Source organism: Rhinatrema bivittatum, chromosome 4 (genome assembly GCF_901001135.1).
Source record: "Rhinatrema bivittatum chromosome 4, aRhiBiv1.1, whole genome shotgun sequence".
Taxonomy (NCBI): Eukaryota; Metazoa; Chordata; class Amphibia; order Gymnophiona; family Rhinatrematidae; genus Rhinatrema; species Rhinatrema bivittatum.
Window position 1 is genome coordinate 204563559 of NC_042618.1, and position 14131 is coordinate 204577689.

General features: G+C 48.5%; 1 protein-coding gene across 5 annotated transcripts in view; it reads left to right on the top strand.

Annotated features, from left to right (window-relative positions):
* LOC115090455 (hyaluronidase-2-like) overlaps positions 1-6615 on the top strand; it is a 79856-nt gene extending 73241 nt beyond the window's left edge. For all 5 annotated transcript variants that reach the window (XM_029599573.1, XM_029599575.1, XM_029599576.1 and 2 more), the window contains one exon: positions 5968-6615. In XM_029599573.1, coding sequence (XP_029455433.1) covers positions 5968-6384 — 417 coding nt within the window. In that variant the 3' untranslated portion in view covers positions 6385-6615. The remainder of the gene's footprint in view (positions 1-5967) is intronic.
* The last annotated feature ends 7516 nt before the right edge of the window (positions 6616-14131 follow it).

Consider the following 14131-nt stretch of genomic DNA (forward strand, 5'->3'; position numbering starts at 1 on the left):
TTATAACTGGATCAATGGTAATAAAGTATTTTATGTAAAATGAGGAGTTTCAAGAGAAAGTGTAAATGCAATAACATAATATAATATTATCGACGTACACAGAAGGAGCCTCCGATAATAGCCCTACTGCATCTTCTATTAAAATTGAGAGACTGCACCGTGCTTTGGGTCCATGCCTTGAGAACTGCCCTTGAGATCTGATCCTCTGCTTGCACAGCTTTGTGCAGAAATTTCAGACTTATGAAGCAGCCAGAAGTCGGAGAGAGTGGGATTGGGAGGGGAACTCCCTCTTTATCTTCAACAACCTTGTTCCCACGACTTTGCGAAAGCGATATGAATTGCGCAAAGTTACGTCCTCTTTAAGAGCAACTGGCATCCGGTACCGCTGGAATTTTCCCTTCAGCCTACAATTTACAGCTAAGGGATCTACATATCAAGTGAAGTCTCTCTGGCGGAAGCTGCAGAGGTGTTTCAGAAAGCTTGGATTGACTGTGGCTTTCGCACTGCCCAAGAGGGCGCCGACAGCTTTGAAAGTGGACTTACAACCCAGGTGGGTACAGAGCTGGAAAAGGGGGGGCAGACGACTCCACAGGCATTCTGAAGATTATTTTTATGCCGTCATATCGGTAAAACCATCATAACAGATGAAGTACGTGGACTGTTTAGTTCTCTCTCGTTTATTGCTTACTGCTGGTTCTTAGGCGATAAGCATGCCATTATACCGGCAGGTTTCTTACTTAGTTATATGAATAAATAATCATTTTCCTTATTTTTGAAAGGTTTGTTTGCCATTTTGTATTCCGGTGAAGGTCAAACTTTTTTCATTTCTTCTTTTCTACAGTTTGGGGAGCAGAGAGCAAAGATGGGGGTTATTTCTGGTCTGATGTCTGGGTCCCCTCAGGGTGGTGGGATTCGCTGGATTGGTTGGGTGAATCAGGTTAGGGGGTTGTGGGCTTTGGGGGGGATTCTCTCATTTGGTTGGGTCCTTATTTGCAAAATATTGGTGCAGTATGTTTTGATATGTTACCTCTTAGTGTGCCTTCCCTGAGCTCTTCTCTCTGTTTACCATTATTTTCTTGTGGCGACTAAAATTCTCTCTGAATGTAGAGTCTCAATACTCCTCAGAAGAGGTACCTATTATCTCAGGAACTACAGCGTCTAAAGGTGTCTATAGCGCTCCTCCAGGAAACGCATCTCCAGAAACAGCATGAACACTTACATCTTCCTGATTTTCCTCATAAGATTGTAGTGGCAGGTTTTAAGGATGCTTGATATACCGGGGTGGACCTACTGCTTTCAACTCACTTTGCTCATGAATTACTGTTGCAGATTATGGATCCAAAGGGCCACTATTGCATGGTGAAAGTATGGGTGGGGAAGGAAGTAATTTCTATTCTTAATGTGTATGTCCCCCAATAGGGACCAGAACCCTTTTTCGCATACCTTGAATAAGCTCTTGTTGGACCTTGCTGAAGGTTTAGTTATATTGGGTGGTGATTATAATCTCACTAGAAATATTACATTGGATAACTCCTATGCTTCTTCCATCCCTTGCTCGCATCGGGGGTGCAGACGCACTCTAGCTGCCTTGATGTCTCACTGGAAACTTACTGATATATGGCAGCAATGTCACCCTACCTCTTGTTATGTACACGTTCTTTTCTCATCCTCACAGCTCCTACTCTGGAATAGATTATTTTCTCATTGATGTTCTCTTACAGAACCGGATGGTGGAGGTAGGGATTGGGGACATAACATGGTCAGATTACGCACCTATCTGGCTTGTTTGAGGCTTCAGATAAAGGTCTCTGTTTTTGGCGCCTTAACGAGAGCTTACTCGAGGATGATACTTTTGTCAAGTCTCTGGAAGATGAACTCCATTTCTTCTTTCACGTAAATGCATTTAATACAGTCTCTAAAAGTACGTTCTGGGAATCTTCTAAAACAGTGGCAAGAGGCCTCCTTATCTCTCGCATGTCGTATTGCAAGAAGTCATCTCGCCTCGTACTCATAGATAAAATTTCTCATCTCACTAGACTTCATATGGAATAAGGAGCTTTCACTAGCTAGATCTGCCTTTCAGTCCCCTTGATGATGAGAGGCTTTCACATCACATTGAATTAGCTAAACAAACCTACCATGAGGGAGGCAGCAAAGCAGGAAGGTATCCAATTTTAAAGCTATCTGGGAATCTTTCTCAGAGTGGCTTCATGCCCAAGACTCTTCAGCTTCACGACCCTTCACACTGCTTTGATAAATTCACTGCTGGTTTTTTCGCTGGGCACACCTTTCTTTTCAGATTATGCATTTCCTTTGTTTGATATATTTAATTATAGCTTGCATTTTCTCTGCACCATTACTATACTTATACTTTTTTTCTTTTTTATATTTTTATATTTCTTATATCTCCTTTATTCCTTCTGACCCACTGACAAATGACAGACACAGTGAAAAAATTTGTTGTTATGTTTCTTTTAGTGAGCATCAATTAAAAAAAAAATGTTAATTACAAAAAAAACCAAAACGACAACCTGACTTCCCTGATTTGCGATATTTATACTCAGACTTAAGGGAAAAAGCACAGGATTGCTTCTTTGGCCAAGAAAACAAAGCATGTCTGGGGTTAACTTGCTGGAGGTGGTTACTACCCTTAATCGATAAGCCTTGATACTTTCATGCAACTCCAACATTGCTCTCTGCTTCACTGGCAAGGGAAAAGGGGGAATTGGATTCAGACAGCAACCAATGTGGTCCAAGAATTTTATGGTCTGGGGAACTGATAAGCATGAGAGTAACCTGCACAGAGCAGCAGTTACTACCTTTACACAATAACCCTTGATGCTTTTGATGATGGAGGAAAAAGGGATTTTGGATTCAGAGACAACTAACACGAGCCATGACTTTTTTTTTTTTACAGTCTGGGGGTGTACTGATGCACAGACATTAAGGAAAAACACAGGACTGCTTCTCAGCCAAGTCCATAAGCAAAGCACATCAAGCAGCACTGACTGATACATGGGGGTAACCTGCCCAGCGCAGCAGATACTACCATGGGAAGCTTGCTGGGCATACTGAATGGACCATTGGTCCTTTTCTGCCATCATTTCTAGGTTTCTAGATTCAGTAAGTTTTAAAACCCGTGGCAGCCACTCAGGGGGAAAAAAGAAATTCCACTTCTGATTTTTCAGGGAGACCAATCACAGGGATATTACTATGGTGACTACAGTTCTCCAGATCATCCTGCTTTTCTACTATCGCCTTGCATGATCACTCCAGCTTTTCTAGCTTCTGGTGGGCCACTTTAATTTTCCCCTACCCCGTCACCATTTCCTCAGCACAGGTGTTAGTCTTGTTGACGGGAGAAACTGCTTGGGCTGCTTTGTCTATCACTGTTGTAAGTCTAGCATTTAAGATGGTAAAAATGACAAGAGGCGGGTGGCATCCTAGAGCTTAACCAATTAAGTGAACTCTGTCCTCGAACGCTCATGCCTCAATAAATTGGTTGGTCTATAAGGTGCCGCCTGCCTCTTGTCATCTTTGCTACACCAGACTAACACGGCTATCCCTGTGAAGATCTAAGCTGGTCTGGATCTTGGCAGAAAGTTGGTTAAGCAGGTCCTTCATTGCAGCAGTCCCACCTGCAGGGGAGAGCTGGGTCTGAGATTTCAAGTTCCTCCGCCTCCATTTTGTCATCTTAGTTCACTGTTCTGGATTGTGATCAGATCACAGGGCTGGTATGGAGGTTGTCTTTTAGACAGTCTTAAATGTCTTGAGGGGCCGATTAGGAGCAATTAAGAATTGATTTCAGGGTTAGCCTGCAGAAACACTATCAGGCCGATACAGAAGGAAACGCGGGCGAGCGCACAGGCCAGTGTCCTGGGCGCGCGATCCAGTAACGAAAAATATGCTAATTTAGGGCCTGCGGTAAAAGGAGCGGCGGCTGTCAGCGGGTTTGACAGCAGACACTCAATTTTTCCGGCGTCGGTTCTCGAGCCCGCTGACAGCCACGGGTTCGGAAACCAGACGCAGGCAAAATTGAGCGTCCGGTTTTCAAGCCGCAGGCTGATTTTACATTTTTTTTTTAATTTATTTTTAATTATTTTTTGCTTTTGGGACCTCCGACTTAATGTTGCCATGATATTAAGTCAGAGGGTGTACAGAAAAGCAGTTTTTACTGATTTTCTGTACATTTTCCCGGTGCCGGCAGAAATTAATGCCTACCTTTGGGTAGGCGCTAATTTCTGAAAGTAAAGTGTACAGCTTGGCTGCACATTTTACTTACTGAATCGTGCGGGAATAACTAATAGGGCCATCAACGTGCATTTGCGTGTTGCAGGCGCTATTAGTATCGGGGGGTTGGCTGCACGTTTTCGACACACTATTACCCCATACTGTATAAGGGGGTAAAGCTAGCGCGTCAAATGCGCATCCCAATTGCAGGTTAACAGTGTGCTCCACCGGAGCGCACTGAACTGTATCGGCCCATATGTGTGGCTGCCGCCTCCTTTCACTGAGTCATCACACCACCCTCCCTCATAAATCTGATTTTGAATGGATTCTCTTCCAATCTGCACTCTGGCTCTTGCACAGAGTTTGGATCCAGAGTCAGCAGTGGCACTGGACACTCTTCAGGGCTTTCAGTGATGTGACTGTGGACTGCGTCGCAGGCACGCCAGCTGTGTTGACTGCCGAAGACCCGTCTCCTTGATCCATTCTGCTGCATAAATCCCAGATGGATTGCAAAATGTTAAAATTGGCCCCATATCTTTCTAGGGTTTGGGTGGGGGTTTTTTTGGGTTTGTTTTTGGAGTGGGAGGTGTGGTGCAGGCAATCTTAGTCCAAGATGGCATAATGCAATCTTTGATCTAATCCATCCAGAGTTGTTTAATATCGCTGTTATCTGCTGCTGTCTCAAGGGTCCATCATATCTGGTTTTCCTTTAGCATCCAGTGCTGTTGTATTAGGAATCTTGCTGGGCTGTAGTTTCCATGGTTTGATCTCCCTAAAGTACAATACTTCTTTCTTACAGCCCAATGATATTGTAGCTTTCAACTTTGCCCTGTTTCTCTTCTGTATTCCCCAGAGTAAACATGTTGTCTGGTCTGTTGCACACACTGACCGCTAATTCACTTGTAGGTGGTAATTATAGGAGCCCTTGTTGCATCCTCTCCGGGTAAACATTCCTAGCTTACCCGGCCTTTCCTCGTGTGGGAAATGTTCATGTCCCCTAATTTAACTCTGCTCCATGCCTCTTACGCTGGAGAGAGCAGAACCGTGCTGTGTCAGACTGCAGATGTAGGCTCACACAGGTCTTCCAGGGCTTTGTTTTTTTGTATGTCGCTGTGCAGGAAGATAAGATTGTTGGGGTTAGTCTTATCCTCTGTTCCACTTTGAAAGTGTTCTAGGTTCACACTGAAAAGAAGAATTAGATGTACATTAGGGCAGGATTAACCCTTTGGTGTGCCCTAGTCAAACAAATGTGTTGGGGGCCCCCCCCACTGTAATATAAATACTTTTTTTTTTTTACATCCCTACAAGCAGTTTGAGAACTAGTGCGTTTAGCCTCTGCAGCTAATTATTATGTCACAATGTTTCCATAATCGCACCATTCCCTCACCTCTTCCAAAGGGCTGCAGGTATTCAGTTGAGTGTCTGCTTCCCTGAATGATGTCCACAGGGTGAGGCAGAGGGCTTTGGAAAAACTCTGGGGGAATGATACAGAAATAGTGTCTGTCGGGACTGGCACAGGCTTTCACAGCTGGAACTGAATGACTTAGACTCTTGTTATCCCTCTTCTAAGCCTAGTCTGAGGCTGATAGGTATGAGGGATATATGTGTGACAGGTGTGATGGCGGTCTGAGTTTGGTGGCAAGTGCACCTGGAGCAGCAGTGGTAATCGTAGAGAATAAGCACAGGGTGCTGTGGGCCATGGGTCTTAAATCTTTCTCCGTTTCCTTCCTTCTCCAGGAGACCTGTCAGATGATTAAGCGCTACCTGGAGGATGACCTGGGCCGCTACATTGTGAACGTCACCACAGCAGCTCAGCTCTGCAGCCAGGTGCTCTGCCATGCCAACGGGCGCTGCCTGCGACGGGAGAACCACACAAATGCTTACCTCCACCTGCCGGCTTCCAGTTTCCGCATTGTTCAGCCCCCAGTGGAGGGCGGGCACAAGTCGCCAGCACTGCGAGCTGAGGGTCAGTTTTCCCGTATGGACATTGAGAGCCTCAAGATCCAGTTTCGGTGCCAGTGCTATGTGGGCTGGAAGGGACAGAGCTGCGAGCAGCAGGAGCCAGTAGGTAATAGTGCAGTGGGTTCTGACGCTGCCCGTGCCCTGAAACTGTTAACATCATTGCTGCTCTGTGCCCTTGTACTCCGATTGTGAGCATGTGGCAGTGATGGGACTCCGGCTGCTTCATGTCACCCGGCGTGCAAAATGGGAGACCCTGGACCCTGCTGCCAGGAAATTATGCACTTACTGGACACAAATGCCTCTCCCATCTACTGCCACAAAACATCCAGCCTTTAACAGATGGAGCAACAGTGAGGAACTCTGCAAAAGGGGAAAAATTGGAAATTATTTAAAACAAAGCTTAAAGTCTTTTTTTTAAAAATCTTCAGTTGTGTGGAGGATTTTGTTCAGAATTTATGCAGATGCAAAAAGGTGCTACAGAGGCATAGGGCCTGACACTACTAGGCCTGGATGGCTCAGGGTATGGGCACAGGTTTCAAAGCCCGTGGCTTGCAGATCAGCATTCATTGTTTTGTATGACTGCTTAGGGGCTTATATGAAGTGAGGTGATGGTGTCAATCCAGTGCCCAAGTGTTCACATCACATATAAAACAAGATTTGACTTGACCAGTGTCCAAGCCTTGAGTGGGTCTGAAACCGTAACAGACCTTGTATTTTTGTAAGGCTCCACTAGAGCTGGAATAAGGTGCAGTATCTGGGCAGTGCATGAGAGGAAATTCCCGCTGCCGTCGCCTGTGATGGGCCAGTGTGTGGGGGAGGCTCACACTGCTGCTGCCTGTGACTGGATGGGACAGCATGTAGGGGAAGGCTCGTGTGCTGCCTGTGGCTGTTACCCTTGGACAGTTGAGGCAGCTGCTAAAAATAATTGCAACCCTATGAAACCAAGTTGAAGTGCATGCAGGTGTAGCACCTGTTTGGCATACACCTTGAACTTTACTTCACCTCACCCAGCACTAAGCAAAAGCCAAGCCCCTCCAGGCTCCAGAGAAGCGATGCCTTGGAGGCAAGTGTAGGGCAGTGACACCCCTGAGCCCCCTCATTGGGAACCTTCCCTGCTCCCAGCCTGACACACACAGACAGCTTGCCCCGGTCTCCATGTGCCCTCCCCCCTTGCTGGAAAAACAGGCACTTCTGCTTGGTTGAAATGTGCATGGAAAGAAAGTAGGAATGGAAGATCTTTTTCAGGTGAGGAAAAAGAAACTGAGTGAAGAGTGGGGCAGGTCTTTATCGAGTGTGGCTGTGGTGTCATCTGAGGTTCCGCTTGGTTTGTTTTACAAGAATCGCCAGGTAGAATAGCGGTGAAAGAGCGCGGGATCTACTTGCTTCGAGGCGGTCCCGAACAGACACACGTGGGAGCCGCTGTTACGTATCCACCTGTGCATGAGGTGAGAAGTAGGGAGGAGCCTGTAGTGTGACTAGCACAAGCACCAGAAACAGCGCTCGGATAAATGTTCTGTTTTGTAAATTAGAACATGCCCCATCTGTATAATATAAACCATTATCACATCCTGCCATTCATAGTGAAAGAAGAAAGGAACAGAGTTTTTGAGGCAGCTCTCCCCATCCTCTTTGTGAATGTGTATTGGATGGGGGCGGCTCTTTGCATTATTTTGTCACTGGTGAATTTCTGCCCTTGCCTGCAGAATCCATTTCTCACCTTTTTTATGATTCCTCAGCAGCCTGAGGTGGGGATTGCAACTGGCTGAGAGCAAAAGTGGAAGGAGATAAGATAACGGACTAGATAATGCACCTCTCCAGCTAGTCCATCCACTGTAGAGGAAATCGCTAAGGGGGAGGAGAAGCTAAGATAACCAGTGTAACATGAAATAAGTCACACTTACTGGATGGTTAATGTAGAAGACAACTTTAAATTCAGATGGAAAAAGGGTTCTGCCTTTAGAGAGCTTGAAGTCTAGGAAGTTAAGGAACTTGTTTGGATGGTGGACAGTGGAACAGAACCCACATCTGTGCTTTAATTACTGTGTTGTACAGACGAGAAACCCAAACAGGAAGCAAGGGACCCTCCGGGACCAGCACAACTGATCACAAAGCAAGAGTCTGCCAGTACCCGCAAACCCTGTAACAAGAAGGGACCCTTGAGCCCCTGAGAAACCACAGTGCAGGAGTCTCTGCTGCCTATAGCCACTGGCAGACTGTACTAAATGAGTCTCCTCGACTAGTGAAGCTGATCAGGCAGCCCGTCAGTCTGCCCTTACCCCCAGCCATTGCACTTGTGCATGTTCACAGAGGGCGTGAACCCCATGCAGTGGCAAAAAACAGCTGAGCACAAGAAATCCTGAGCTTTGCATTATACTGGCTTGTAGCACACATTTGACCTCTACCGATTTAAAAAAAAAAAAAAAAAAAAAAAAAAAAAAAGCACAAAAGAATATTTTTGCGCACTTAACCTTTCAAAAGAGGGAACATTACCCCAGGGCTGAAAGAGGCTTAGCTGGAGGTATTTTCTATGAAGGTGGTATTCACGTCCAGGCTTTGAGCCACAATGGGGTCTGTGGAGGGGATGAGGAATTCCCCCCCCCCCCGAAATCAGATGGTAGGGGCCCCTGCCCAGATCTTCCCCTCATCTCACGTTCTGCCAGGTGCACAGCAAAAACCCGAGCCAAATTCAGCGTGGGACCTATGAGCTGGTGCCTGTGTCATCCCACCCCCTGTTCTCGCACAGGCTTCCTGTGCAAGGGGCAGAACACTGCAGGGTTGCTGAGTGCAGGCATCAGCTCACAGGCCCTGTGCTGAATTTAGCTCAGCTTCTTGCTCTGCACCCAGATGACCGTTTCCGCAGGCTTGGTTGGTGGCAGCAAAGTCAACGCTACAGCGCCTATCAAAATCTGGCACCATAAGAGAAGTTGCCTATGCCTCAATCCAGGCTAGGCTTGAAAGCAATGATGAAGATGGGGTCTGCTGGAAAGCCCAGTGATGTCAGATTAGTGTAGTGGTGTCCCTCTTCTCTTATTTTAATAGGCTTAGATTTGCATTTCTTAGTTTAATGCGTATCTGCCCTGGTTCAGGCCACATGTCTCTTTTTGCTTTTGTTTTTAAACAGGCAGGGCAGGAATGTCTTGGAGATCTGGATGCAGTCTATGTAGGGATTAAGATGCTGCATCCTCATTGTTTGTCATGCTTTTCTAGACTTTGTAGTAATAATTCATGACCATGCTCAAGTGACCCATAGTCCGTGACTCTCTTTCTTTGGTCATCTTAGCACGCACAAATCCTTGAAAAAGGTGGTCAGGCCATCATTCCTATGCAGCCAGTAAACTTTCCAGTGCACAACAACCCTGACCCGTGCAGACATTCTCCCACCCCAAGCAACAGGAGCCAGAACCAGGAATGGAAACTGGTGCTACTCAGGGCCGGTGCAAGGGTATTGGGCGCCCTAGGCGACCCTTACGTTGCCACTCCCCTCCCCTCCCTGTTTCGGCACCGAGCGGGATTGGCCCTGCTTGCGGCACCACGTGGCTGCTCTTCGGTGCCCCCTATGGCTCTGCGCCCTAGGTGATCACCGATGTTTGCCTAATGGACGCGTCGGTCCTGGTGCTACTGCTTGGAAGCATCGAGCAGTAATTAGTATGTTAATGAGCCAGCCTGCAAATGACTAGAGTCCTGTTGTATAAGGATGCTCATACTTTACAGTACATATGTGATTATAGCCTGCTAGAAGCACTTCCCCTTTAAATCTGTGGAATTTTAGGCAGGATCTGACATGATTGCAGTGAGGGAAAGGAATTATTATTATATCCTTAACGTGAACAAGCTGGAGCCGAAAACTGCTGTTTCCTGTTTTCCTCACCCCTACCACTCTCATCCCCCCCCCCCCCCCAATATGTGCCTGAAGCGCAATAAAATTAACAAGGGGCCATTACTGCAAGATGAAAGGGTTCTAGAGGCAACACCTGGCAAAACAGCGTGCCACACAAAACTTGGAGATGCGCTGCCTACCCCAGGACTACAGAGCTGGAGACTCACGAAACCCGGGGGCTTTCGGCTGGGTGTGCTGGCAACGCAAAAGTTCCTGAGGCAAGAGATGAGAGGCACTGTTGTCTACTGTGGTCCGGAGCTGGAGCAGAACCCCCGACTATGGGGAGGCAAAAAGGAGGCTTAAGCACCGACCTGCAGTTCAAGTTCATCTTCCCTGTCCTGTTCCTGCCCTGCAGCTTCCCCCACTGTGCTGGTGGGGGTGAGGAAGCTGGGAAGGGAAGCTTGGTGCACGGAGGTCAAAGGCGAGGCGGCTGCTGCTGCTGCGTGCATGGAGCTGGAAGAAATTTTCCTGGAAAATGGTGAAAGTAGTACTTTGAAGATATAATGAAAGAAGCAAGCCAAAGACAAGAAATTGTGCATGGAACTGGAAAAAAAAACAAAAGGAGAAAGCCAAAGACAAGAAACTGTGTGCCTGGAACTGAAGGAAACACCTTGGACAAAAGCAGCCAGCCAAAGACAAGAAATTGTGCTGGTAACCAGGCCTGAATTTTGGCACAGGCAATCTAGGCAACTGCCTCCAGCACCAAATTTTGATAGTTGCTGCTGCTGCTGTGCTTCTGTCGGGGCTTACCTAAAGCGGTGGCGTTCCTGTACTGTGGTGTCAGCGATACCAGAAGAAACTTAAAAGAAATTCAGTGCAGGGCCTGTAACCTGCGGACTCGAGGCCCTGCCTCTAACAGGAGGCTCATGTAAGAGGAGGAGGCAGGGCCTCGAGTCCGCAGGTTACAGGCCCTGCACTGAATTTCTTTTAAGTTTCTTCTGGTATCGCTGACACCACAGTACAGGAACGCCACCGCTTTAGGTAAGCCCCGACAGAAGCACAGCAGCTTTAGGTAAGTTTCTGCTGCCACTACTGCTGTAGGGTTTGAGATAGTGCCGCTTTAGGTAAGCAGCTAAGGGTTGAAACCTCACCCCTTGCATCTCATGAGAGGGGACAGGAAGGGGGTGCCACCCCCCCCCCCCCCCCCGGGTGCCGGCAATGGAAATCCAGCTCTGCTGGTAACCTGGGAAACTATCCAGCAGCAGTTAGAACAAGCTCTGGGCACCAAGTTGCAGGTAACCCTTTATTTTCTGAACAGTTTAAGAAACAGAATCAGCCTAGAAAACAGCAAAATAGAGCAAGATCTAGAGTGAGCTTCCACTGTATGGGAGTTGCTGCTGGCCTCCTGACAGAGAATATGTTGGGAATGTTTTTATGAAAGACAAATCTGTTTGCCCCCAGTCTGTCAAGGCTTTAATTCATACCTTATCTGAGACTGCATTTAGAGCTGGGAATGGCCCAGGGGCCAGATCTGGCAATTCTCCGGATTTAGATAAATTACCCAGTCTCTGGGCAGGGCCACGCAATCTCCCAGCTGGAAGGGCGCAGGCGCCGTGCCGCCGTCTGCTTTATTAGTGCTGCTGCACACCACTCTAGCGGGCCGATACAGTAAGGAGCGGTAGGGAGAGCTGCGTTAGTGCCGGGTGCACCCGCGGTTGCCGCACGTACAGTGCAGCTCACCTACCGCTCGATACTGTATGTAAATAGCTTGCAAATGCAAGCTGCGTCTAAGAAGCGTCCGTGAAGCGTTAGGCCCGCGCAACCCATTTTACTGTATAGAGCGCTATACAGTATCCTGGGTGCGCTGGCCTAACGCTTCACGGACACGCTGGTATCTGTCATTTCAAAGGTCATTTCAAATGACCTTTGAAATGACAGGTACCAGGAAGTGGACGGTTCTCCTACACTCGGGATTGCCAGTCCTCTCTTCTCTCCTCCCGAAGCAAGCAACGAAAGTGGAAAAAACAAAAAAAAAAAAGTAGCAAGAGAGAGAGGGGAGTGAGGACGGGCAATCCTACGCTCGGGATTGCTAGTCCTCTCTCCCCTCCTCCCGAAGCAAGGCGCGAAAAGCAGCCTTGCTTTTCGGGAGGAGGGAAGAGAGGACTGGCAGTGAAAATCAACGAAGCGACTTACTTTTTTTGCAGCCCCCTTCCGGAGACGGACATCGGCGACAAGGGACCGCGGCTCCCCTCCCCTGCCTCCAGCTGCCCGCGAAGATAGACGCATCGCACGGGCGAAAGCGGCCCCTGTGCGTGCAATTAGGCCGCTCAAGGCGTCACGTCACATGCCGTGACGCCAAACGTCGTGACGTCACATCTTGAGCGGCCCAATTGCACGCACAGGGGCCGCTTTCGCCCGTGCGATGCGTCTATCTTCGCGGGCAGCTGGAGGCAGGGGAGGGGAGCCGCGGTCCCTCGTCGCCGATGTCCGTCTCCGGAAGGGGGCTGCAAAAAAAGTAAGTCGCTTCGTTGATTTTCACTGCCAGTCCTCTCTCCCCTCCTCCCGAAAAGCAAGGCTGCTTTTCGCGCCTTGCTTCGGGAGGAGGGGAGAGAGGACTGGCAATCCCGAGCGTAGGATTGCCCGTCCTCTCTCCCCTCTCTCTCTTGCAACTTTTTTTTTCCTGCTTTTTCGCTTTTTTCTGCTTTCGTTGCTTCGAGAGGAGGGGAGAGGACTGGGGCTGCCCTGGAGCCCAGCACCCATGGACGCGGCCAGGGCAGGTGCGCGGGGGCTGGGGGAAAGTTTGCCGCCTACCCTTACCCCTGCCTCTAATGCAGGGGTAAGGGTAGGCAGTAAGTTAGCAGGTTAAACGCGCGGCAAAACGGCAGGGTAAAAAAGCGATAGTCGGGGCGCGCGTTACTGGATGGTAGGGAATAGCTAATTCGATCGTTTACATGCAATTAACATGCCGCGTGCGGAAGGGGTTACCCGGTGATTTAAGGACGCGGTAAGAGTAGGTTAAAGGGGATTGTGGATCGCAGGAAGGGCTAACGCGGCCGAAAAGTGGGTAGAAAGCGGGTTAGGAGCAGGGTAACCGCGGCCGCACTTTACTGTATTGACCTGCTGGTCTCTGTGCTCTGGCCCGGGTGTGGCTGCATGCTGGAGCCACCGTCGGTGCATGACCGGTGCAGCTTTCAGCCCGCATGGCGAAGCAGGGAGCGCTTGGAGCCTCCAGCAGCAATGGCAGCAGAGGATCATGCAAGGAGAGCGCCAGCCCTTCTCTCAGGCCGCGTAGGAACTGCAGATTTCCCATAACCGTCAGGCGGTGGCAGGTGCAAGATTAAGTAGGAACCACTTCTCCCTACCCCCCCCCCCCCCCCCCCCCCCCTTGTTGGCACTTTTCTGTTCTTTTCTGTTCTTTGCCCAATGACTTGGGGAAACAGACGCTGAGTCCAGCTTCAAACCGGCGCTGGTGTTGAACTTTTCAGAGCCTTGTATGTGCTGCACCCAAACCTGGGCGTGCACGTCCTGCAGCTGTGTGTGAAAAGTCTGGGCGAGGCCAGACAAGATCCATAACAGCTTTAGCTCAAGGCGTAGGTCGTTGCTGGTGTCAGCAGAGCTCACTGGGTACCTTGTCGATTAGGTAAACTAGAATGGAGGGAGTGTATAGGTAAATCAAGGAAGGGGTTGCGTTGGTGCAGTTATTGGTCTTGCTCCTGCTGTCGTATGTATGTGTGTGTGTGTGTGGGAGAACTGAGTGCATGTGCATGGGCTTGAGAGTTTGTGGGTGAATGTGTGTATGTATTTGAGAATGAGCATATATATGTGTAAAAAGAGAATGTAAGAGTAAACATGCAAGTGTGTGTAGGTGAGAGAGTTTGTGTGCATGCTGCTAAGGGCGTGCACCCTACTTCCCCCTACCAATCTGCAATAATATCAGGGTGACTGGAAAGCAAACGTTCCCAGGTATCCCAATGGCCTTTTGGAACCAGTATGAAAAGGTGAAAGACACACCCTCGCGTGGAAAGATTTCAGTATGATTCTCCTTTCACAGGGTGCAATAAGAATGGTGAATGTACACTTTAAAACAGGATGTTTGCTATCTTTCTGTGCCTCTCTGTACCT